Source organism: Strix aluco, chromosome 5, assembly GCF_031877795.1.
Source record: "Strix aluco isolate bStrAlu1 chromosome 5, bStrAlu1.hap1, whole genome shotgun sequence".
Lineage (NCBI taxonomy): Eukaryota > Metazoa > Chordata > Aves > Strigiformes > Strigidae > Strix > Strix aluco.
This window is the reverse complement of record NC_133935.1, coordinates 87,552,822-87,577,450: the sequence shown is the minus strand read 5'-3', so window position 1 is coordinate 87,577,450 and position 24,629 is coordinate 87,552,822. Positions and strand designations below refer to the sequence as shown.

Below are 24,629 nucleotides of genomic sequence, written 5' to 3'. Positions count from 1 at the left end.
CTCTGCGGACAGACAGACAGAGAGAACAGCAACTGTCTGACTGGCATTATAACAGAGCTACGGCAGAATTTTACATTCAAAGTCTTTTCAAAGAAGAAAAAAATTCTGTAATTTTGGGTTTTGGTCATTTTAGCTTCCAAAAGCTGCATATTGCTTTGTTAGAAAGAACTTTAGAAGTTTGTTGTGCCATAAATGCTGCTGGCCTACTGACTCCACGTTGTTCCATGGCAAAGCCAGCTCCAGGCATGACTGCATCCTCTTTCCTGAAGCAATGGGCCACCACAATGAAGATAAACTTGCTAAACTGACTGTAAATGTTTCCCTTTCAATGTTAAACTGAAACAAAAGGCTTTGCTTTGACAATTTTTACTTTCAGGAATTATTTTTCCCCCTTGTTTCCCAATTCAGTTTGCTTTGTTCCATCAAAAGAAGTGTCAGTCTGAACTTTGCCTTATTCCACATTGCAAAGGCAGATGAGGATTTTGGTACTGGGTAGACAGTTCAAACATTCATTCCACTGCGATATGCAGTTTCCCAGTGCAAAAGAGAAATTAAAATATCAGCCTAAAATTCAAAAGACCAGGCTCTTGCTCAAACACATTCAGCACTAGGACAACTGTTCATGTGCTTCTATGTTTCTGGGTGCAGAACAAGATCTCAAATTAAATCATAGGTATTGATGATTCAGAGTCTGAAGACTAATGATTCCTCTGAGGCTTTTGAAATGTGGAGCCTTATTAAAACCTCCCTGCCATTCAAGCACACAAATTTCTGCAGACGTGCGCACACGCATGCTCTCCTTCAGACACGTGGGTGCCTTTTGCCAATGAAAAATCAGTGCAAACCTCAACTGTTGCTCCCTCAAGGGGTTAACATTCACCATTGCTGAAAATCCCTATTTCCCTCACCAAAAAGGCCGGTGCACCAATTTTCCTGAGTGTATCAACACAGGGACCAGACCATCACAGGACTGGAAATTAGTAATGAGCACAGCACAGCCCTCTGTGGCATCCACAAGCCCAAAGGTCACCTTCAGCTTCAGCCATTGTCTTTGTCTCTTAAGAGAGCTTGAAAAATTGCTTTTTATACTCAGCCTGCAATTATTTTGATTTCCCTAATGCAGGAGCACTGTGCCACTGCTGGCAGTCAAAGGCAGTCAGCAGTGCTCCATCTAATGCAAATACTTGCAGTGACTTGTTCCAGCCATATATCACCCTGCCCCTGCCCCAACCCCATCCAGCAGACAGGAGCTGCTGCCCGCTCATCTGAGCCTGATGAAAAAAAAAAAGAGATGAGCCTAAAAAGGGATCGCCTGCACCGATCTGAGAACAGCTGCTCCAAAAAACCTCTTCCCCAGCCACAACAGATTGCTGCTTTCCTCCTTGAATATTGGTTTTTAAACCTGGGTGCTACAGACAGCAGATCAGCCACACCTATTTCAAGCCACACGTAGGTGTCTCTGCTACAAGTGCTAACAGGTTTGGGGACTCGAGGTTGGGATGTGAAAGACACGTTGGCAATCTCCCCTTACCCCAATCACGTGTATTTTAATTGGTCTCTCTCTTCCAGTAAGTCTCACAGCGTCCTCGAACACGTTAAAATTGCTCCGTGATAAGATTGTTATCTTCCCTTCCATGCTGCCTCTCACATCACCTGCATGAAGAAATTCCCAGTTAGCCAGGGCAGTTAGAAAGCAGGTTTAGAAACCCAAAGATCTTCATAAATCAGGATTAATCCTGACACGTTTTGTTTATTATGCAGTGGCTCTGTAACTCCCAGTCACTGAACAGAGCTGACTGAGCCGAGAGATGCACTGACACGACTTACCCTTTTGGTTTCCACCCACTAATGTCTTATTCCTGATCCCCTTGCAGACATCCAGAATGGTTGCTCCAACGTAAGCTATTTCAGGACCAAATCTGAAACTCTATGTGGAAAAATAAAGGAAACAGCAGGAAAAGAAGAGGAGCTTGTTAGAACCTACAAAAGTATTACTATATATGGAACTATACAATTCCCACCAACCTTCTGGCCAACTTTCTCTTAGAAAAAGCACCCAAATCCCCCCCAAACTATTCCTAGAAAGCCTGGTCACTCTTACATCCAAGACAGTAGGAACTGTGCTGTGAGGTGGGACTGTCATACAGGGTAAAATGTGGTTTCCAGCCTCTCCACCCCAAGAGTGGCCACTGCCAAGACTCTTTCCCAGTAAGTTAATGGGACATGGCATATTTGTTCTGCAGCAGGGCAGGGGGTGGAGGTCGTGGGAAAAGAGCAGCAGAGCAGGGCTGGGGGTTGTTCCTTGTGCTTTCCTAACCTGTAGATCTGGGGCCAACAGTCAAAGAATCGTGAGGTCAAAGTCCTAATCAAGTTTCCCTAACACCATGATTAAAACCCACCAGTGCCTGGCTGAGCACAACACCTCCACCAGCAAAGAGAAGCGGAAAATCTTGTTACCCACAAAAACTCCACAAGTGAGCTGATGCAAGGCTAGTCCCAAGACTAGTCCCAAGATGTGCCACCACAAATAAAGGCAGTCCCTGCTCCTACGTGCCTGTCCCTGGCCCCTGCCCCTCAGCCAGGCTGACATAGTGCGAGGGGAAAAGGCAGCTCAGGTGGATGAATGTTTTGGCGGCTGTTCTGGCTTAGGAGCTGGTTGCACTGCAGCTTGTGTCACTGGTTTAAACTGATTCATTCTGAAGGATTCCTTAGCTGTGAGAATTGTGTAGTCATGTAGCTAATGACACTAAAAAACTAATCAGGGCGAGCTTTCAGTTGGCACAGCAGCAGGTTAGGTAATCCAGCCTGGAGACACAAGTATCACTTGTGCTGAAAGAAGGCAGAAGCTCTATTCCAGGGCAAACTCAGATCAGCTGAAGCTACTTGTGAAAATTACTCCCTTGGCAGACAAACAGGGCAGGAGATATCACAGACAAAGGGATGTTGGTGGGAGAGAGGTGGCAGTGCTGGAGTTTGTACAGAGCCAGAAAAAAAGATTGTGTGTGCAGCCAGCAAATATGTCACAGAATCACAGAATCATCCAGGTGGAACAGCCCTTGAAGATCCTCCAGTCCAACCATGAACCTCACCCTGACCGTTCCCAACTCCACCAGATCCCTCAGCGCTGGGTCAACCCGACTCTTCAACCCCTCCAGGGATGGGGACTCCCCCCCTGCCCTGGGCAGCCCATTCCAACGCCCAACAACCCCTTCTGCAAAGAAATCCTTCCTAAGAGCCAGTCTGACCCTGCCCTGGCGCAGCTTGAGGCCATTCCCTCTTGGCCTGCCGCTGGTTCCTTGGCTCAAGAGACTCATCCCCCCTCTCTGCACCCTCCTTTCAGGCAGTTGCAGAGGGCCAGGAGGTCTCCCCTCAGCCTCCTCTTCTCCACACTAAACCCCCCCAGTTCCCTCAGACGCTCCCCATCACACCTGTGCTCCAGACCCTGCACCAGCTCCGTTGCCCTTCTCTGGACACGCTCGAGTCATTCAATGGCCTTTTTGGAGTGAGGGGCCCAAAACTGAACCCACTCATCGAGGGGCGGCCTCACCAGTGCTGAGCACAGGGGCGAGATCCCTTCCCTGTCCCTGCTGGCCATGCTAGTGCTGATACAAGCCAGGATGCCATTGGCCTTCTTGGCCACCTGGGCACACTGCTGGCTCCTGTTCAGCCGGCTGGCAATCACCGGCCCCCGGTCCCTCTCTGACTGGCAGCTCTCCAGCCACTGCTCCCCAAGCCTGTAGCGCTGCTGGGGGTTGTTGTGGCCCAAGAGCAGAACCCGGTGTTTGGCCTTAGTGAAACTCCTCCAGTTGGCCTCAGCCCAGCGATCCAGCCCATTTTTCAAGCCATATGTCTTCCAAGCCACATGGCTTTCCTAGTGATGGGATCACTCCACTAAGAGGCACAAAGGAGCTCTGCAGCGCAGGGTGTGAATGGCAAAGCACGCCACTAATCCAGGCAACGCACCACTCCACGGTGACCAACTCAAGAAGTTTGGCTGTTAGATGCCTTCTGAAAAGGGACGTGAAACATTTTCCACTGCATTAGGGATCTGCCCGGGAAGGGACAGCAGCAGACCCTCATCTTACCTGCGTGAGGTAGTAGACATGGGTGTGAGGAATGGTGTAGAGGGTATTGACGGCACCCCGGAAGCTATAGATCTTCTGGTGAGGATCTCCTACGAGGATTACGCCACATGTCTGTGACAGTACAATATCCATGATGGCTGCAGGAAAACATCAGAGCATTACGGAGGAGCCTGCTCCTAAACCAAGAGTGAACTGTACAGTGTCTTTTGCCTGTACAGAGGCAAGATCTCTTGCCTGGTAACTCACAGCATTTAAGAAAGGGTCAACACAGCTGCAGGAGACAACAGATTGGGGAGAAGCAAAGGGAAGCGTGCAGTTGACTGGGAGCTCTACAAACATCCTCCCACTATTTCAGACTGACGGTATTTTTTCCTGCCCAGCAGCTTAATCCCACCCTTGGGAGCCCAGCACAAAGCTGCCACCCATCCCCAGTGACCCGGGCACGCTGCACGTGTGCGCAGTGGCTCAGTGCACACCTCAGCTCTTCGGTTCACTTTGACCAAGGCTCAGTGATGCTGGCAGACCAACCGCTCGCATCGCACGCAGCTGCCAAAGCACAGCCAAACCCTCATAAGACCAGGTCTCCAGTGAGTACAGTTGCTCTGAAGAAGCCTTTCAGCTGGTTTAATATCCACTGCAAAGACCAGGCCTTCTTCTGCCCCACTTCTTTTGCCCCTCAGCACACGGTTCCCTTCGCAGAACTGATTCAACTTGCTTTGCAACAGAAAGCTACTCCCCATATCCCTGGCAAAGAAAGCCAGCAGCTTTCTGCTGGGTGACTCAGGAATCCCCAGGGTGGAGCAAGGAACAGGAAAGACTTGCACCCAGTGCTGGGGTGGCATGGAGCAGCTCTGCTGTTCCGATAGCTGAACTATTTAATGTCTCGCCACTCTTGTAATAAACCATGTCCTTGACTATGCTGGTGTTCTGTTTTTCTCTGTTAGCAGCAAAGCAATAGCAAATGGGTCTGGAGGGCACATCTGGATGCCCAAAGCAACTGAAAGCAACCCCTCAAACTGCTGCACTCTTGCAGCCTGCTTACAAGCTGCCTTGCTGAATTTGCAAGAATCTGGGACCAAGCACCAGAGCAGTTATAATGTTACAGCTGAGGGGCAGAATTTTTTTGATTGTGCTACTTCTCACACACCCCTGAGCGCACAAACGTCCTCTCTGTAAAGTGCTTAGGAAGGTTGCAGCTCTGTCTCCCATCACCACTCACCCGGAGTGCAGTCCTGTGCTTCATCAACAAAAATGGCATCATATCCTGAGAGCTGAGGCTTGCTGAGCTGCCAAAGTTTCAAATACCCTGAGAGAAAGAACGAGGCATGTCAGTGAGAGGGTAATTTTTTCATCGTAAAACACCATGATCTTTAAAACATGTCTCTTTTTTAAAAAAAAAAAAAAGTTTCTGGCCCTACTTTTTGCTTGGAATTTGCATGACTTTTGGAGGGATTGCAAAAATCTCTGTTGCTCCCAGATGTTGCTCTATCTCCTTTGGCTGTAGGAAGGATGAAAAAACCACTCCCAAAACAACCTGACTGCACCGGAGGAAGGCAGCTATGTTGATGACTCCAAAACTCTTAATGCACAAAGAAAATGACAAAGAAGATTTTCCCCAGTGCGAGCTACCTCTGGCACTATCTGCACACATGGTAAGAAGCAAGAGGAAAGGACATGCTGGCAGCAGCAAGGAACACTGTTAGCACTTGTTTGCCCACTGTCTCACCCATTATTTCCAGGATTTTGCTGCCAATCACACACATCTAAATAGTTCCACCATTTTCTGAGGGAAAAATGAACAAACTACCAGCCTTCAGGACTGTTTTGAGCTCCCTGGTGAGCCAGTGGCAGGAGAACAGAAATTTTATACTTTTTGATGCTCATTCCTGGTGCACAGCCAGAAGTAAGAAGTACGAATCCATTTAGTTTTCTACTACAGCTCTTTATCTGAAGGCATTTGATATGTGTACTCTTACCATCACAAGTCATCTTGTATTTCTTCTCTACATCTTCATCCAGCTTTTTCATGTTGTACCATATCTCTTTGGCCTCTTCCACATTGATCTAGAAAGAGAAAACAGAAGGGTCTGGATAGATTGTTTTGAGCAGAAAACCAGTCCAGGCACAGCAGATCTTGAAAGGCTTCTCTGAAGCCTTTCTCCTCCTACTTCTCTTCTGTGTCACCACCAGTTAACTTCTCCTTAACACTGTCTTTTCCAAAGGCAGCCCCTGAAAAGAACATTGCTTTGGCTCAGCTCTTAGGACCCTGTAATACTGTCTTAACTTCTGCACATTAACACAGACTTTGCATTTATTTTGGCTTCTCTGGACAGCTTGCAAGGTGCTTAAAGGTATTTAATATTTTGAGGCTGTGAGTTCATTCCCTGCCAGCAATAACGACTGCAAATTGCATTTCTGCTGGCTGGACTGGATCTGATCAGGTGTGATCAGTGAAAAGCAGAAAGGCTAATTTTCTCCACAACTCCAGCCCACGTTGTTTGCGATGTCAGTGCTACTTTAAGTGTTGCTAAGATGTCTGTACTCTAAATGAGAATTTTTGGGTTTGGCTCCGCATATCAAAATGACTACAAAAATGTTTATTGTCTTTTCATATAATATCACAGCGCCGTTCAGGCACTGATATAAATACATGCAATCTCTTCTCCCTTTTCCTTGGAGGGAAGAAACATCTGCACTGAGCAGAGACAGTGATAATCTCCTCTCTGCAAACCAGCTGTGCGAACAGGGAGAACAAACAGGCCCCAGTTCCTTTTTATTTGTCACCAGAGGAAAAAAATATTTTGACAGTCAGTTCTTACAGCTGAAGCACAAATACCTGTGAACTATGAGAGATGTGGGATAACTACAGCCCCTTCTAAACCTTGCAGTCCAAGTCTTGCTTCATCTCAGATACCCACCTCCTTTTCTATGTCACTGACAAGTTTTCTCGCACCATGAGTATTTTTGAACCAAACAGGAGTGTGTTCTTTGCAGATCTCTTCATCCGAAGAGGCAAAAAAGTTTCCAAGGGTCTCCGAGACTGTTTTCCCTCTTATAAACAGAGATTGTCCCTCGCGGTTCTGGATAAGAAAACTGATGGAGAAAACTGACATCTTGTGGAAGTTCAGCTTGCCTTTTTCTTTATAGCTGCACCACAGATGACAAAAAATAAGAGACACATGTTGAAACACATACGAAAAGCCTACTGGAAAAGCAAGCTTGCTTTTGCTTATGTTGCACACTAACACTTGCAGAAGCTCTGTTTTACACACCCACTTTGACCAGGTAATGGAATATCTTTAAAATCTGCATATATCTATCCTGGTGGAAGCACAAACTTATTAATATTATAGATTTTATAGATGAAAAGTCGAGCCAGAGAGGTATTTTCATTGTTTACCCCTGCAATTACAGATTGGTTTCAGAGCCAGGTAAGTAGATTCCCCTCTTCTTCCAGGTCATGGCTCATTTTCCCTTCTGTCTGCAGTTTAGATGGCCAGAAACTGTATTATTAGAACAAGTCAGGTTAAGAAAACCCCTCCTCTGCTAAAGAAAAGCAGCATTTAGAGTGGTTGTACCACTGAAGTGTAAATGGGAAATAGGAAAAAGCCATACTTAGTGGCTTTTCATCTCCCTGTGAGTGCTTCTTGGCTACAAACACGGGCAGGATGAACAGCCCCCACATCAGCAATGGGGTTTATGTCAGCAGAGTCTATGACAGACCAGGTAATGAGACTGTTTCCCCAGGCTCACACAGATGTGAAAATCACTGGCCCATCAAATCTGAAGGAATCTAAAATCCCCACTCACTGTTTGCCGACACTTCCAAATGCTAACGAATGGAAAGTCTTGCACGTAACGTTTCTGGGGAAGACACTTTTTCCCCTGTCTGCAGCAGATTTGTTAAACGTCACGTAAAGGAAATTCAGATCAGCAAACTTCTCTGCGTACTTGATCAAGGTTGTGGTCTTTCCTGTACCTGAAGAAGTAAACAATAAAGCATCCAGAGTCAGGAATGAATGAATCCACCCACCTCTCATCAGCTTTACCTTCCCCCTCTTGCTGTCCTAACTGCAGAGCAGGGCTATTTGCAGCTAACAGGAATTTATTCACTGACTCACAGAATCCCAGAATCATCTCGGTTGGAAAAGACCTTGAAGCTCCTCCAGTCCAACCATGAACCTCCCACTGACCGTTCCCAACTCCACCAGATCCCTCAGCGCTGGGTCAACCCGACTCTTCAACCCCTCCAGGGATGGGGACTCCCCCCCTGCCCTGGGCAGCCCATTCCAACGCCCAACAACCCCTTCTGCAAAGAAATCCTTCCTAAGAGCCAGTCTGACCCTGCCCTGGCGCAGCTTGAGGCCATTCCCTCTTGGCCTGCCGCTGGTTCCTTGGCTCAAGAGACTCATCCCCCCTCTCTGCACCCTCCTTTCAGGCAGTTGCAGAGGGCCATGAGGTCTCCCCTCAGCCTCCTCTTCTCCAGACTAAACCCCCCCAGTTCCCTCAGCCGCTCCCCATCACACCTGTGCTCCAGACTCAACTGAAATCAGAAGCTGTGGAGCAAAGCAGCTTTGAAAAATTACAGTCTGCACCCTGAAAAAAAAATTATTTTATCACCCAATATTTTAGAAGTCTGAGCAGACGTGAAGAGACTCGTTCTCTGAAAGACAGCTTGGTAAATGAAATGTTAAAATTTCTCTTTTGAATGATTCATGAGCTCATTTCCTTGTAAGATCTCTCACTAATGCTGCTCTCCTTTACTCCAGTTTGCTGCAGGACAGCACTGTCCACACCTCATAGCAAAGCTGCCTCACTCGTGGAGTACCAATCACAACAGAGGCCTGAGACAAGAAGGGCACATTTCCTTCTTTGCCCTTTTCCATACCCTCAGCGATGACACAGTGCCAGCAAACTTTGCCACCTTGCTGTTCTCACTCCTCCCAGATGACTCGTGAATGTTGGACAAAGCAGGTCCCAGCACAAATCTCTGCAGGACTCCAGTGGTTACCACTTTCCGTGCAGAAAACTGACCATCTGTTCCTACTTTTGCCTCCCAGCTTTTAACCAACTGTTCACCCATGAGGATCCTTCACCGTTTTGCCTGGTGTGGTGGGTTGACACTGGCTGGACGCCAGGTGCCCACCAAAGCTGTTCCATCTCTCCCCTCCTCAGCTGGACAGGGGAGGGAAAATATAACAAAAGGCTCATGGGTTGAGATAAGGACAGGGAGATCACTCACCAATTACCATCAGGGGCAAAACAGACTCAACTTGGGGAAATTAGTTTAATTTATTACCAATGAAATCAGAGTAGGATAATGAGAAAATAAAACCAAACCTTAAAAACACCTTCCCTCGACCCCTCCCTTCTTCCTGCGCTCAACTTCACTCCTGATTTTCTCTACTTCCTCCCCCTGAGTGGCGCAGGGAGATGGGGAATGGGGCTTGTGGTCAGTTCATTACAGGTTGTCTCTGCTGCTCCTTCCTCCTCAGGAGAGGACTCCTCACACTCTTCTCCTGCTCCAGCGTGGGGTCCCTCCCAACGGAGACAGTCCTCCATGAACTTCTCCCACGTGAGTCCTTCCCATGGGCTGCAGCTCTTCACGAACTGCTCCAGGGTGGCTCCCTCAGGGTCAGACTGCTCCTGCGTGGGTCCCTTCCACAGGGTCACAAGTGCTGCCAGCAAACCTGCTCCAGCCTGGGCTCCTCTCTCCATGGGCCACAGGTCCTGCCAGGAGCCTGCTCCAGCGTGGGCTTCCCATGGGGTCACAGCCTCCTTCAAGCATCCCCCTGCTCTGCCATGGGGTCCCCCATGGGCTGCAGGTGGGTCTCTGCTCCCCCGTGGACCTCCATGGGTGCAGGGCACAGCGGCCTCACCATGGGCTTCAATCTCTGCTCTGGCACCTGGAGCACCTCCTCCTCTCCTTCACTGACCTGGGTGTCTGCAGGGTTGTTTCTCTCACATATTCTCACTCCTCTCTCCACCACTGTTGTTCCACCCCCATTTTTTCCCCCTCTTTCTTAAATATGTTATCCCAGAGGCACTACCACCACCACTGATGGGCTCAGCCTTGGCCAGCGGCTCTATCAGACACAGGGGAAGCTTCTAGCAGCTTCTCACAGAAGCCACCCCTGTAGCTCCCCTCTTCTGAAACCTTGCCACACAAACCCAATACACCTGGTACAGATATTGGGCTCGCTGGTAAGATTGTTCCCACATCTCCCTGTAACTCCACTGCCAAGGCAGCTTTCAGCAAGAATTCACACTCAGCTATTGCACTGCTTCACCCTTGAGTTCCTTTGCATCTCCTGGGTGACACAGTCCAGATCATGGAACGAACAGTACCAACTCATATTTCATCCACAACTTTTCCCAGGTGAATGTGAGACCGAGCCTCTGGTGGACACCCTAAAAAGAAGGATCCTGAGGCTGGTCTTTTCCAAGACCCTCTACGAGGAACAAAACTGCAGAAACACATTTAGCTTGTTTGTGACAGCGTCGTTCACTCTAAGGCACCCTTTGCACTGCAGTTAGCTAACAGGTGCTCTGGCAAATATCCTCATCCACGCATTTGAAGAAGAATTACGAGTCTTCTATATTTTTTGCCAGCAGCTCCTCAAACTCTTTTCTGCCCTGACTTGTTGTGGTTACACGTAACCTCTCAGAGTTCATGAATGTTCCCTTGTTTTTCATTTGGACATGGTGAATTTGTACAGACAAAAGAAACCAGTACTGGTGGCTTCTGCACTGTGGTGCTTAACTGTACATGTCCTTTGCAAGGCTATTTTGGCAGAGAGCACACATTAGCTCTGAGCCCCCAGTGTGGTGTCTTTAAAACTCTCTGCAGGTGGAGGGAGATGATTTACTTTTCCATTTCTTTTTAAATAGGCTCCCTCGATTTTATGCAATTCCCCTTTTCAAACCTGTATGCAAGTGCAGAAGTTTTCTTGGGTTGTGGTGCTCCTACAGGGATGTTAAATCTAAACAAGTAAGAGCAACTCCGTCTAGTGGCCTGTGGACAACAATACTGACAAACAGGCTCAGCACGCGGCTCAGCAACACATGGAGAGCTGCTTCTCCTCTCCTGGGTTCCCTGACAAGCTGCTCTGAGCAGTCATCGACAGCACCCAAACACTCGGTTTCAGTATTCAAATATGACATTTACCCAGCTTGCATGGGAGTAACCACCACCATGCTTCCCATTCCTATTTCTCTGCAAAGCTTGCTCTGATTTTTTGTACTGATTAAAAGTAAGGTTGATCCTCCTGGCATGCACACAGTTCCTCAGACAGAAGAAGCAGGGAGGGAAGGAGCAGAATTAGAAGTTTATACATTCATTCTTACAACAGAAGTTTTGGCTCTTACCAGCAAATGCTATAATTTTCACTATTTGACCACGCTCAATTTTGTGATTCAAAATCCTCTGCTGTTCATGGGTCAGCTTTACTTCAGAACAGCTATTAAAATCAGAAAAAAAAACAGAATGAGGAGTTAAGAAAATAAATCCTCCCACATAAAACAAACACATCAACTAGCAGCAGAAGGCAACCAATGAATAACTGATCCCATCCCACAAGCAGGAAGGTGGCACTGGAGCAACTTGGTTGTGCAAATGAGAAAAACAGGGAATAAGAAGAGATGTGAGATAGCAAAAATAAAAAGTAAACCTTGGGGAAGGTTACATAGAAGAAGATCTACTCAAGGGCCCTTCATCATGCTTTAAAAATGAATTTGGCACCCCGGCTCCTTAGGCTTATTGAAAACAGTGATTTGGGGTTGGGGTGTTTTGTTGCTTTCGAGAGCGTGTACTTTAAATTGCTCTCTGATTTCTCAGCATGTAGGACAGATCAATTATCCCTGCCTCTCGGGGGAGCTGAGAGCTTTGATTAACATTAAGAAAGGCATTCAGTGCTTCCGGCTGGAGCAAAATTGTTTTATTCATAAAGGTCTGAAACCTGTAATCAGCCAACAGTGTGAACCATCTCTTTGCACAAGGTCCTCCCCGATACCACGCATAAGGGCAGAAAGCCTTGTTTAAGTATCCTTGACATTTCACAGCTGGCAGTTAGATGACTGCCCCCAGGATGCATCTTTTACTGAACAAGAGAAATCTGCTTAGAAAAGGACTTCAAATGGAGGGGTAGAATGAAAGGGCTGGGAAAACAAGAAGCAGTGAAACCCAACATCTGCTTACCTTTTTGGTTTTTTTTTTTTTTTGTTATGACCTCTCTCATTGCTGTACCTTGGATCATCGGTGATTTTGTTGGATTTATCTTTGGTAAACCTCTGTCGTGGATGAAAGCACCACTATTCCCCTTCTGTAGGTCAGGATAAGGAAACTAAATGACTCAACCCAGGCTAACTGCAGCAGAAGGGGAACCAAGCCTGGATCTCCACAGGCCAGGAAAACGTTTCACTCCTTACTGTCCTTTCTTTCTAGGCAGCAAGCTACCAACCAATGCTAATTTATAGCAGCTATATATATATAACAGCTAATATATAAGTTATCCAACAGAATCAAGAGAAGAGGAGTCAAATCAATATCCAGTGGCTGGTATCTTGTTTCCTCCCGTGCACAGAAAGCTGCGTTCATAAACGAACAGCCACATTATTTGCACTACAGTAATGTCACCAGCAAGTCAACCTCCATTTTGGCTGACTGCAGCTTGCATTTCTCGGGGAACAGGCTGTTTTAAAATTAAAGCAGGCACTCTCCCCTCCTTCCAGAGCTCCTTATCCGTAGGGAGAGTGGTGATTTGGGAGGGGATCTGGGGGTGACGTGGGCTCTGTGAAACTTCAGTGGCACTGGAGTGCACAGAACTGTGTTCCACCGATACACAGACACATCAGTGAATGATGGCTTAAATCCAGTCAGAGCTTGGCAATTCAATTTTTACAGATTTAAGGCCTGATTCTGGTTTTCCTCTGAGAATTCAGGGAGAATATGGTAAGGAACAGAATAAGTTTTTGTACTAATCCTTATGGATCTTAAGAGTCTTGTCAACCAGCCCCTGCCATGAAGTGTTTGCTCCCTCTCCAAGGTCCAGCACTTCACCAGGGCCCTGCGTACTTAGGTGCACTGCTCAGATCACCTAAAATAGCATTACCCGGACCATAAGTCTTGTCTGCAGCGTGTTGCCAGTGTTTCCTCTTCCTCTTCTATTGTCTGCACGGTTACAGAAGCATTTTCCATCAGATACAGGCAGTAGAAAATATTGTAATGGATCCTGGTAGAAAGGACAAAAGAGAAACCATCATTGAGAAATCATCAATAACAAATTAAATGTCTGCAACAACCTAAAAGACCACTAATATCTTGAATACTTCTAACAGAACAACTCACAAAGCCCCAAGCGCTCAGGGAGTTGCAGGAGACAGTATTAATATTTTAAAGTGCAGTTAGTTCTACCTTGAAAAGTGATTGCAAAGGCACCCCAGGGACAGCTCTGTTTGTGGCCTCTCCCTCACTCCTGCCAGGTTTGTGTTTCAGGGTCTGCCGTGCAAACATAACCTGGGATCACAGTCTACAGGATCCTCTTGCTCTGTTGAACCACTATTAGCAACTGAGTCTGGGGGAACCTGAGAGAGAATCTGGGGCTAGTTTAGGCCCCTAAAGTGAAGCAGTTTCATCAACTGTCTTATGATGATTTTATACAAATATGTTAGCTCTGACAATACTTCATGGTGCTTTGTTACTGCACAGAGAGGAGCACAGCTACTCTGAGGCTTTAATTACACCAGCAACAGCTGGTTTAAAATTAAACTCGATTGTACAGCAGGGTTGACACCACTGTGGTTTTACCTCTTGTACTGCAGCTTTGTTCCTGTTCCTGCCACCCCAGGCCACACTCCAGGACAGACTTCGTGTCTCACATTAGGTGACCTGCATGCTCAGGCAGGAGCTGCAATAGGTATCAGACAGTTCCTTGAGGACAGGTTTCCTCCTTCTGCCCTAGATTACAAACCTTGCAGGATTTGAAGAGATAATGGCAGAAGAGACGTGGTCATTCCTATTTCTTCTGGTCTAGATTGTTCAAGGAGGTGGAAATGGGACGTGGGTGACTTTGACCACGAGCTCTCATTGTTAGCAAGTGCCTCTCTCTGCCACATCTTCAGCAGGTGTTTACTCAAGTTAATGACCTTAGCCAGCAATTATCAATCACTAAGAGGCCAAACAAGCATTCTGATTTCCCTGGTTGGTAGCCTGAGCACATGGCCCATGGCTAAGTAAGCAGAGGATGAACTCTTCTCCTGTGTCTAGCACAGGCTGGACTGTACCTCACAGAGGGCAGCTTACAGAACCATCTTCTTTCTGGTTATAGATTCATTTTCCAGTGCAGTTCCTTTCCAGTCTCCTCATAAGAAGAATTTACACCTGTCCTTAACCCTTATCTCATCCTCACTGCAATTCTGAAGCAACCTGTGGGCTCTTACCTGAATTACCAGGTACCTCTGTGACCAAAAGGCACAGGATGGATCACTACGCACGTGCATCGGGAGGCCACGGGACTTGGAGTATCATTTCAGAGGAGTGAAGTAAATAACCGGTCTCAGGAAGGTAATAACCGGATTAAATTGTTGCAGCTGATGTGTATCTATTTCTAATCAGAAAGTTTCTATAGTTGCTTTAAAACCTGCTTTTGTTGCTGAGAAAAATTACTTTTCTTGAACACTATCTCCTGAAAAACAAGCGGACTATGAAACAGTCTAGGAATTAAAGCAGATCTAAAGGCAATGCTCCTGAACATTCTGGCAAAAAGCTAGGGAAGTGCACACTGTTCCTGATAAACTGCACACAATGAGGAATCAGAGAGCCCTAAACAACAGGGACACAATTGCTCGTGAGCAAATATTCACTGTATACATTACATATCGCCATGGCTAGAAAGAGGCAGGCAGGAAGCATCTCCCCACTCCCTACCTGTTAGTGATCCTAACGTTCCTGTCTGTCATCGCGTAGAGAAGCGTCGCTATGCAGTAAAGCGCCTCCGTCACGTCCACAACAGAGAGGGTAGAGGAAGGTCTCTGCAGACACGCCATCAGCTTTTGGATGTCGCTGACGCCATCGGAGAAAAGCACCATGACTGCAATTATGGCCCACATGTTCTCAGGCTGGTAGAGGCAACAAGAAGAAAGAGAGAGGAAAAAGCTTTGAGCCTTCAGGAGCAGGGAAACCCTTCTTCAACACCGAAAAAACACTTAGGCCATGGTGAATAGTTAAATCCTCTTCAGTCACTCTGAATAGTATCAAATAACACCCCAAAGAGAAAACCTGTAGACGCAGGAGGGCAGATATGACCTCACAGCACCAGCAGTTGTTAAACCTGTTCAATAAACCAATTAATAACTGTTAAACCTACCCCCGTCCTGCTCTGTAAACGTGGCAGTTTGTTGACCACGCAGACTTCAGCCTTTGAGAAGAGGTGATGACTCTTCAAACACTGGAGAACCGCGCTGGGATCTACTTTCTGACTGGTGGGTATGGTAGACACGTACCTGCGCAGAACGGGAACAGCAGCATTTTTCACTTACTCTCCAAGTAAATAATGCCTTCTCCACAGTACCATCAGTCAGGCTGCAGCAAGTTTAAACTATGCCTTGCTGTGTGCCCCACAGATTTGACCAGATGCATTCAGCGGCGAGACCCCAAGGTGCTGAACTTGGATTTCCAACCCATTCTTGTGCCGAGAGCCATTTAGACAAGTAATTCCCAGTTCTCTTACACAGACATGTGCTTAAATACTTTCCTGCATCAAGCCCTTAGTCTGCAAGTTCCTTCTGGCTGTCTCAAAGTCTTCTTCCAGAAGATGGATCCACCTCGCTCCTAACCCAATTTGACTCTTCTATTTGCACCATCTAACTGCCATACAAAATTGCTCTCTAGACTACAGAGGTCTGAACAGAGCACTTGTTTTTATCGGGGATCTTGGGTTGGGCTTGCTGCTGAGCTGTGATAAGTCAGTGTGGGTCCAGCAGAGCAGCCTTTCAGGAAAGGAAAAGAAGAAAATATGTTGGAGATGGGGGGGACCAGGAAGAAGAGTTCAAATCTCACACCATCCACAAGATACTTGTATTTGAGCTAAACCCAGAGATGCTGAGTCTCTCTCAGACCCTGGGTGATCAGGAGATGGAAAAACAGTGCTGACGTGACAGATCCTGAAATGTAAAGGGATGTTAAAAGACGCTTAAACTGAATCTCACTCTCTCTAGCACAGTCACCCTGCAAGAAGCAACCATATAACATCTCCCAAGCTTGTTGTCAGGTGCCAGAAGGCAGCAAGGAACAGGACAGCCCAGTTTGGTTTTTTTTATTTTGTCTTCTAATGTTTGTCTTGGAGCTCCTGGCAGCTCCTCTCAATTGCTGTACTCTGACATACAGATCCGTCTCCAAAACCTTCATTTGAGCTTCCAAATCCAGCAGCTGCTTGCTGACACCCTCTTGCTCAGGCTCTCCTCACCTCTTTCCTCCTTTGGTGCAACAAGCATCTCCCTGCCCTCCAAGAGGCAACACCATCCAAGTCAAAAGGCCACCACCAAGACTGTTCTTCTGCCCCCTCTTCCCAGAGCATGTTCAGCTTCTCCATCTCCTCAGACAGCAGTACAAGACTGTCCCTGCCCCGGGCTTTGCAGCCTCTGCCTCACTTATCCATCACTTCTCACTTGCTACCAAAATCACGGAAACTGCAGAAGGGACTTTGGGAGCCAACTGCTCAAAGCAGGGATGACTTCAAGGTTTGGTTGTTTGTTCAGCTGAGGTCTGAGCATCACCAAGGAGGGAGATTCCCCACCTCTCTGGGCCACTTTGACCACTCTCTTAATATCTAACTGGATTTCCTATGCTGGAACTTGTGCCCATTGTCTCTTGGCCTCTCTTGACCACTACACCTCCAAGAATATCCTGGCATTGGGCTCTGTACAGCCCTTCATTAGGCAGGGGAAGATTGCAATTAGACCCCCTTTCCACCTTCTCTTCTCCAGATTTCATCCTCTACTTGTACATCACCTCAAATACTGGGTTCAGTTTTGGGCCCCTCCCTCCAAAAAGGCCATTGAATGACTCGAGCGTGTCCAGAGAAGGGCAACGGAGCTGGTGCAGGGTCTGGAGCACAGGTGTGATGGGGAGCGGCTGAGGGAACTGAGGGGGTTTAGTCTGGAGAAGAGGAGGCTGAGGGGAGACCTCATGGCCCTCTCCAACTCCCTGAAAGGAGGGTGCAGAGAGGGGGGATGAGTCTCTTGAGCCAAGGAACCAGCGGCAGGCCAAGAGGGAATGGCCTCAAGCTGCGCCAGGGCAGGGTCAGACTGGCTCTTAGGAAGGATTTCTTTGCAGAAGGGGTTGTTGGGCGTTGGAATGGGCTGCCCAGGGCAGGGGGGGAGTCTCCATCCCTGGAGGGGTTTAAAAGACCTGTAGATGTGGCATTTGGGGACATGGTTTAGTGCTGGACTTGGCAGCATTAGATACGGTTGGACTCAATGATCTTAAAGTTCTTTTCCAACCTAAATGATTCTATGATCATGTGCTCCAAACAGAACAAGGAGGAGGGAAGGGCAAGTTTTTTACCTATTTCTAGAACCCTACTAATGATTTCTACTGTTAAAATAATTTCCCCTTCCTCATCTTCCTGTACATCTCCCACCTGTTTAAAAGACAAACCCATTTCTCTCCTGGTGATCCACAGGATAAAAATGGAAGACCCAAAGTAAGGAAGGTCTGAAGATCTACAGGTACAAAGTCAGGTCTTGAAGTGGACTCACCTGATCAGCCCAAATACACATCCTTCCTGCTCCTCTGTTATGGCACTGAAGACCTGTTCAACTTTGCGTAGGGCTGTGTCCTCCTTCATTAGGTACCGATGGTACAGCTTCTTCCAAGGAATGAACTAGAATGTGAAGCACATACCACCATCTTTTATCTCACAGCACTGAAAAATAGGTTTCTTCTGGCAATAAGCTAATCAACGTGACTTCCAAAGAAGACCTGGAGTTCAAAAAGTCCCCGTAGCTTGATGGAAACAGGTACCTAGCACGAGATGGGGAAAGAAAGAGGAAACAGAGGAAAGAGAGAAAGCCTGCAAACATGTCTATAAATGGCTGGTTTTTCTAGACTGATGGAAACAGGGTGATGCTGGTTCAGTTTCAAATGTCAAAGCATTAAAGGAATGGGGATATTTTCAGCACTAATGCACAGATCTGCTCTGAGCAGGGTCTGAGTGCTTAAAATCCATGTGTCCATGAAGCCCTAACCTCCCACAGCCTGCTGTTTGGACTTCTTTGGTAAAAACAGACAGGGTGCTGCTTTTTAGGCTGTGTTATGAGGTGAAGAGCAGATTTGGGAGATGACTTGAGCATGCTGAGCATTCAACATACGCATTTTCTACGCATCCTTCTAGCTCTTCAGGCTCAAGGCACGCTCGCTGTGCTGACAAAGCAGAGGGCAGGACACCTCCTGCATTGTGTCCAGCCTTACCCATCCGAATTTATTGGAAGGGCATGAACAAGAACTTGAACCCCCGCAAAAATCTGGGCTGCGATCAGTCCCCCACCACTCAGACTCAGGCTGAGACAGCCTCTTTGTACAAGCTGAGTGTTTCCAGTGTGAACAGTGAGTGAGTCTAGCGGTGCCAGTTGTCTCTGAGCCACCTTTAACCGAAATGCAGAGATCCTCGCTGCAGCCAAAACAACTGCCAGTGGGTTCACGACTGTTTGTACTGTGAGGGCCTTGACTGCAGATGAACAAAGCTCCGTAAAAACAGAGTTAAAGTCCTCTCTAAACCCGTTTGACTACAAGAGGCACCACACATACAGGGAACACACACACAGTGACGTACACCGGCCACGAGAGGACACTGCCCAGTCTGGTAGCCAAAATTTCCTGCATGATCCTTGTTGGAAAAAAAGGCTGCAAGGAAAACAGTGAAGGGAGATTTTGTGGAGTCTTACAGGATGCTCTCTTTCCACGTATGGGAAGAATGCATAAAGGGAAATTACTCCAATATTGATCTCTGATACAGGTTGGCATCTAAAGATGCCACTGTGGTCCAGAAGACCAAAAAATGACAAAAGACCTCATAAGAGAGGATTGTGGGCATTAGAGAACAACAAAGGGATTTAAAGGAACAAAGAGAGACAGACACAGCATGGATAGTCCTACAGCAACACTTGCAGCCACAAGACTAAGACAAAACAGAGCAGTTTGAGAAGGGACAGGCTCAAGTCAACATCACAGCAGTCCTTACCAGTGGATCACTGATGATGTCCCTCCAGCAGCGACACACCAGGCTCAGGTTCTGGTATAGATCTATCACTGGTAGCAAAGCAAAGATGCTCCTAAGGACTTCAACAGGCAGCTTGTCAATACTTCCCCGGGGTACTTCCCAGTTCCGGGTCCCCAGGAGTCCATAGTGTGCATCAGGGACTGGTTCGATTTCCATAGCATCAAGTTCCTGCTTGATTTGGCTGCGTTCCTGCTTGATCTGGCTGTGTTCTGGATGAACCACCACTGGCTTCTTCTCAGGCTCACCCCACAAATCATGCTCTGTCTTATGAACGCCTGCAGCTGCAGCAGACAGAGGCTGTTTTCTAGAGCTTTCCCTGGGAGTTGGTACAAGGTCCTCATCCTCCAGAAAGGAGGAGGAATCACCGCTGATCTCCATCACAGTGGAGGCACTGCTGAAGGAATCATCAGGCTCACTGAAGATGGGATCCAGTAGCTCTTCTTTGATTATACTGTTCTTCGTCCCACCGGCACCTACTTCTTGTGTCTGAGAGATCTTGAAGTAATCAGTGATGTTCTTCTGCTGACCTTGGCCTGCAGAAAAGAGGAAGAGCATGAGTGAAGTCAACAGAAAACAAGCGCAAAGTGCAAAGCTGCTAACTGAGCTAACAAAAAGACTAGAGGTTTTGCAAGGGGCTAGTTATTTCCACAGGGTTCCTCACAGATGTAGGAGCCTACTACAGGCGAACTGTCCTCCTTCACATCGCTTCTCTGGCAACCTACAGAAGTCAACAGAACAACATTCACCTCTTTTCACTGTCCACATAATCTGGGCGCTGTCAAAGTATGTCTGACACCTCCACCAGCTTCTAGAAAAAGATATGGTCTGTATAACAATCTCTCAGATGAACAACCCTTAGCTAACATAACAGAGCAGACGCGTGTTAAACAGAAACATGGCTGCACAATAAATTCCATGGGAGATATTTCCACTAGCCAAGGAAAGAGAAATAGGAAGGAAACAAAATGCGAGACTTGCGTTGTTGTGGTGTGACTCAGACTGAGGTTGGGCTCCCACTGGTTATTTATTGTTCTTAACCCGGTGAATGAGAAACACACTAAGATTTTAGAAAAGCTTCAGGTTTTAATTACTGCTCTTCATCATGAGAAGGTCACAGCGTGAAGTCTCCAGCAGGCTGCTCCTACCACAGTATAAGAGAGACCAACACCTTTAAGAGGATAAACAGCCATTTCTTGCCAGATTCTTCCTGGTGGCAACGTCAAAAAGCAGCAGAGACCATAAAGGAAACAAAACTTGGCAAAAGACTGCTCTCAGCAGCCTCTCCTTTCCTGACTGCCACAGTTCACATAGCACACAGACTAAACTTACCAGCGCTGATAGGATTCATTCTGTCCAGCTCCTAGTCTGCAACATATCTTGATGCTTAGCTAAGAGGCAACTCAAGAAGAACAAAATCACAAGCAGCTACTGCTGATTTTAACACATTTTCTTTCTGGACGCTCGTGAAGGCATAGCTTAAAGAGGTCTGATTTGCAAGACATTTGCTGCTTAAAAAGAACAGCTTCCCTGCTAATGTTCGAGTCCAGTATCCTAAAACCTGCAGCATCTTAAGATTACTAGATTTTTTAAAGTGAGATAGTCAAAGATATCGCTGATATGAAAATGGAAAAGAAAAGTATATCTATGAGCACAGAGTCAGGGACTCTGGTGTCTTGTCCTGGCTCACCAGCAGATGTTCTCTGTGAAGCGAGTCACTTACACCAAGGTAGATTCCCAAGCCTCCCAGGGAAACACCAAAATGCTCCTAAGTCTCACTTTTCCACAGTGACCAAGGCACTCAGGAGCTCAGGAATAATCCAGGATGTTTTTTCTTTGCTTTCTACCTGTCTCCTTGCCCACACATGTGTGTAGTGTCACTTGTCGTTACACGGGTTTTGAGGCTTGGCCTTTAACCCTGCACCATGAGCGATCTGAAAACAGCTCTTTCACCTTTAGTTTGAGCCCTGAACCCCGTTGTCTGAAGATTAGCTCAAAGTCCTATCAATCTCAAAAGCACTCTGAGGCTTCAGCGCTTTTGGGACCCATGCCTACGAGTTGTGTATCACAATGTTTCCCACTCCTAGGGAAGTCGAAGATCATTAATATCTGTTAAGTGCTCAACAACACTTTTGCAGTCTTATATAACTAGACGGCTCATTATTATTTAATAATTATCCTAAAGATCATCTAGAAGCAGGAGTCACATCATTAATAGTCCCTAATTGCAGAAGCTGTAGCGTTCCTCAGGGAGAGCTGCTGTTCTCCCCAGGTAGTCTCAGACAGCTCAGCGATAGAGATACAGAGGCATTTCTGGTGCGAGGAGAGACTAAACACACGTGCGAAGCCAAACCCACTTCCCCGTAGAGGGAAATAGTCAAGGTATCTCTTTTTCTTGCCACTTGGCTTTGTGGAGGCAGAGATTAAGCCCAGTTTTGCCACGCGCCTCTCAAAATCAACCAATTTCCCTTTTGTTTCACACCACGTTAGCATTTTTTTCCCCCAAATCCCTCAGCCTTTAAAGTGTTTGTAATCAGTGTACCTCCTCGCTGTCTCCGTGTCCGGTGGGTGGGATGGAGGCCCTGGTTTACATCTCCTCTACTATGTCTTTGACTCAACGGCTGCGTCAGGGAGGATGAACCTTCTGCACTCCGTGCCAGAGCTTCGCAGTCATCGGCCGTGAGGTGTGTTTTTTTGAATCGCTTTGCTGCTTTGCCAACACACACACACAAAAAAAAGACCCCCCAAACCAAACCGTTAGCAAACAACGATGTACGATCCGTGCCTTCAACAGAGGCATAAATACAGTTTCTTTTCAGAAATTTTATTGGGCAGTCCCAGTGTTTCAGCCAGGAGTTTCTCTGAAGAAATCACAGCAGAAAGTGATACAATTCTCTGGTGAGACGCTAAGGAGGGCAACACATCATGTCAAAGCAACACATCTGCAGTCACTGCAACAGCAACTGCACCCCGCGGGGGTCCCCACTCCTCTGCTGTACAAGGCTTTGGACCAGAAGAGAGTGATCTAAAATCAGAATCTGTGCAAGTTTTGTGGCTTTACAATACTGTGACAAGGAGGAAGCAGATAAAGGCATTCGTATAAATGCAAAATATCATTAGGAGGATGCCGAGGAAGCCTGCGGAAGCTGAACTGCGCAACCCCCTGCGAGAGACAACAGTGATATGCCCGGGGAATGTCAGAACCAGCATTCAAACACATAAACTCTTGCAAACAGATCCAAACTGGGATCCTCCATTAAGGAGGAAACCCAACCCACTCACACCACAGCTCTTCCCTGCGAGAAGGACGTTTCAGAAGCAGCAGAAGCAGTTCAGAAACTAGCTGAAGAGTTATTTTAAGAAAATCTTACTTGAGAACTCCATGAGCTCCTCTCCGTACACGGGGCGGCAAGTAGAAAAATTGCAAGCAATGCAACTTGCTTCTACCAAAAATGCTCACAGGAAATCTGATACCACGGCACAGTATGGGCTTCTTTCTGATAGGAGAATTATCAGCAAAACACTGCTCAGGCAGTTTCACTTTTATTTTATTACTGCACCGTGCTGCGGAGGATAAACTCCTCTAACATGTTTATGGCAGCCACAAAAGTAATCATCTGATCTTGTACAGCAGGATCCAAGGGTCAGTTTGTTTCATTATACTGCTTCCTCCTTTTCATCCACATCAGCTCGACAGAGCGACGTTAAAAGCACCCACTGAGCTCCCCAGGGAGGCTGTTTTCTAACATCCCATGTTCCTAAAAACACAGCAAATGGGGCAAGCTGAAGAAAAAAAGCAATGCAAGACAGTCCCATGACACTTAGGGACGGGGTTTAGTCATGGACTTGGCAGGGTTAGGTTTACAGTTGGCCTCGATGATCTTAAGGGTGTTTTCTAACCTAAATGATTCTATGATTCGACTTAAAAATGCTATTTCTCACTTGCAATTGAAAATTTTTTTGGATTAAACAGCACAAATCATTGAAGCACCCCCATTCTCTTAAGCACATAGTCCCAGCAAATGTTAGAGCTGAGGTACCAGCTCTGTGCCCATTCCTGAAGCTGTCGGACACGGAAAAGTCTCACGTGAGATCAGATGTAGGATTGGGGACAAAACCTCTGCTCCCTCACCCCAGGACAGCAAAACCCCAGACGTGCCAGGACCATGGCACGGCGTTCAAATCCAGAAACCCAACACAAGAAGATAACCCGCTCAGACTTCACCTGCATTCATCTTTTCTCCTTTTTCCCAAGATTTTCGATTGGTGACAGCGGCAGACACAAAAGTGCTGAGCAAAGGTTGTGTCGCAGGGTCCCGTCACGGTTTATGGCTTCAATCACATAAGGAACATGATGGGGAGCGGAGCTCATCAGCCACGAGAAGACACTCCAGCTGTGAGGCGAAAGGATCAGCTGTGAGCAGCAGCCACAGACAACAGGGGGACGAGAAATATTCGGGAGGAGAAGGTCAGAGCTGCTCCCCATCCCCCCTGTCATCTTGTTTCCAAACCTTTTCCCCACATGGATGCACTGACCTTGTGTCCCTCAGCCTGGCACCCACACAGGGAAGCCCCCAGCAGCCCAGGGCCCCCCCCAGGGCTAATCCACACTGGCCCAGAATGGCCCCCCCATTGCCAGCCCCTGCCCCAGGCCTGCTGCCTCCATAGCCAAGGGCCCTCCTCCTCTGTGCCCCCCATTGCCAAAGCCCCCCACTGCCAAGGGACCCCCCCATTGCCAAGCCCCTCTCCTATTACCAAGGGCCCCCTCATTGCCAAGGGTTGTCCCCCCCAATGCCAAGAAGCTCCTTCTATTACCAAGGTCCCTCCCACTGCCAAAGGTCTCCTCATTGCCAAGGCCCCCCCCACAGTGCCAAGGGTTCCCCCCAATGCCAAGGGCCTACCCCAATACCAAGAACCCCCCCCATAGCCAAGGTTCCCTCCAATGCCAAGGGTCCCCCCCAATGCCAAGAAGGCCCCTCCATTACCAAAGTCCCCCCCACTGCCAAGGGTCCCCATCATTGCCAAAGCCCACCCCCCAGTGCCAAGAACCCCCCTCAATGCCAAGAATCTCCCCTATTGCCAAGACCTACCCCCAATTCCAAGAACCCCCCCCCCATTGCCAAGGTCCCCCCCCCAGGACCAAGGGAGGCCCTTCTCCAACCCCTTCTCAGCCCCGGGCCCCCCTGCTCAGCCCCCCCCGTTGCCAAGGGCCCGCCCCCGGCCCAGGTGCTCACTCCGCGCCATTCCGCCGGCCACGCCCCACCCCGCCCCT

At 47.6% G+C, this 24,629-nt stretch overlaps 1 protein-coding gene across 5 annotated transcripts in view; it reads right to left on the bottom strand.

Moving 5' to 3' along the window:
• The window catches only part of FBH1 (F-box DNA helicase 1), a 32,613-nt gene that overhangs the window by 7,878 nt on the left and 106 nt on the right, over positions 1–24,629 (bottom strand). The window contains exons 1-17 of one of the 5 annotated variants that reach the window (XM_074828109.1): positions 24,592–24,626; positions 23,583–23,751; positions 22,729–23,115; positions 21,900–22,064; positions 19,322–19,893; positions 17,841–17,965; positions 15,449–15,584; positions 15,010–15,200; positions 13,196–13,315; positions 11,454–11,545; positions 7,896–8,064; positions 7,004–7,232; positions 6,062–6,149; positions 5,305–5,391; positions 4,086–4,222; positions 1,828–1,927; positions 1,532–1,653 (exon numbers count right to left, since the gene is read on the bottom strand). In XM_074828109.1, the coding sequence (XP_074684210.1) occupies positions 1,532–1,653; positions 1,828–1,927; positions 4,086–4,222; positions 5,305–5,391; positions 6,062–6,149; positions 7,004–7,232; positions 7,896–8,064; positions 11,454–11,545; positions 13,196–13,315; positions 15,010–15,200; positions 15,449–15,584; positions 17,841–17,965; positions 19,322–19,893; positions 21,900–22,064; positions 22,729–22,741 (2,346 nt within the window). In that variant the 5' untranslated portion in view covers positions 22,742–23,115; positions 23,583–23,751; positions 24,592–24,626. Of the gene's footprint in view, positions 1–1,531; positions 1,654–1,827; positions 1,928–4,085; positions 4,223–5,304; positions 5,392–6,061; positions 6,150–7,003; positions 7,233–7,895; positions 8,065–11,453; positions 11,546–13,195; positions 13,316–15,009; positions 15,201–15,448; positions 15,585–17,840; positions 17,966–19,321; positions 19,894–21,899; positions 22,065–22,728; positions 23,116–23,582; positions 23,752–23,893; positions 24,079–24,591; positions 24,627–24,629 lie in introns of those variants that run through there. The other 4 variants (XM_074828112.1, XM_074828111.1, XM_074828110.1 and 1 more) reach the window with 4 other exon arrangements.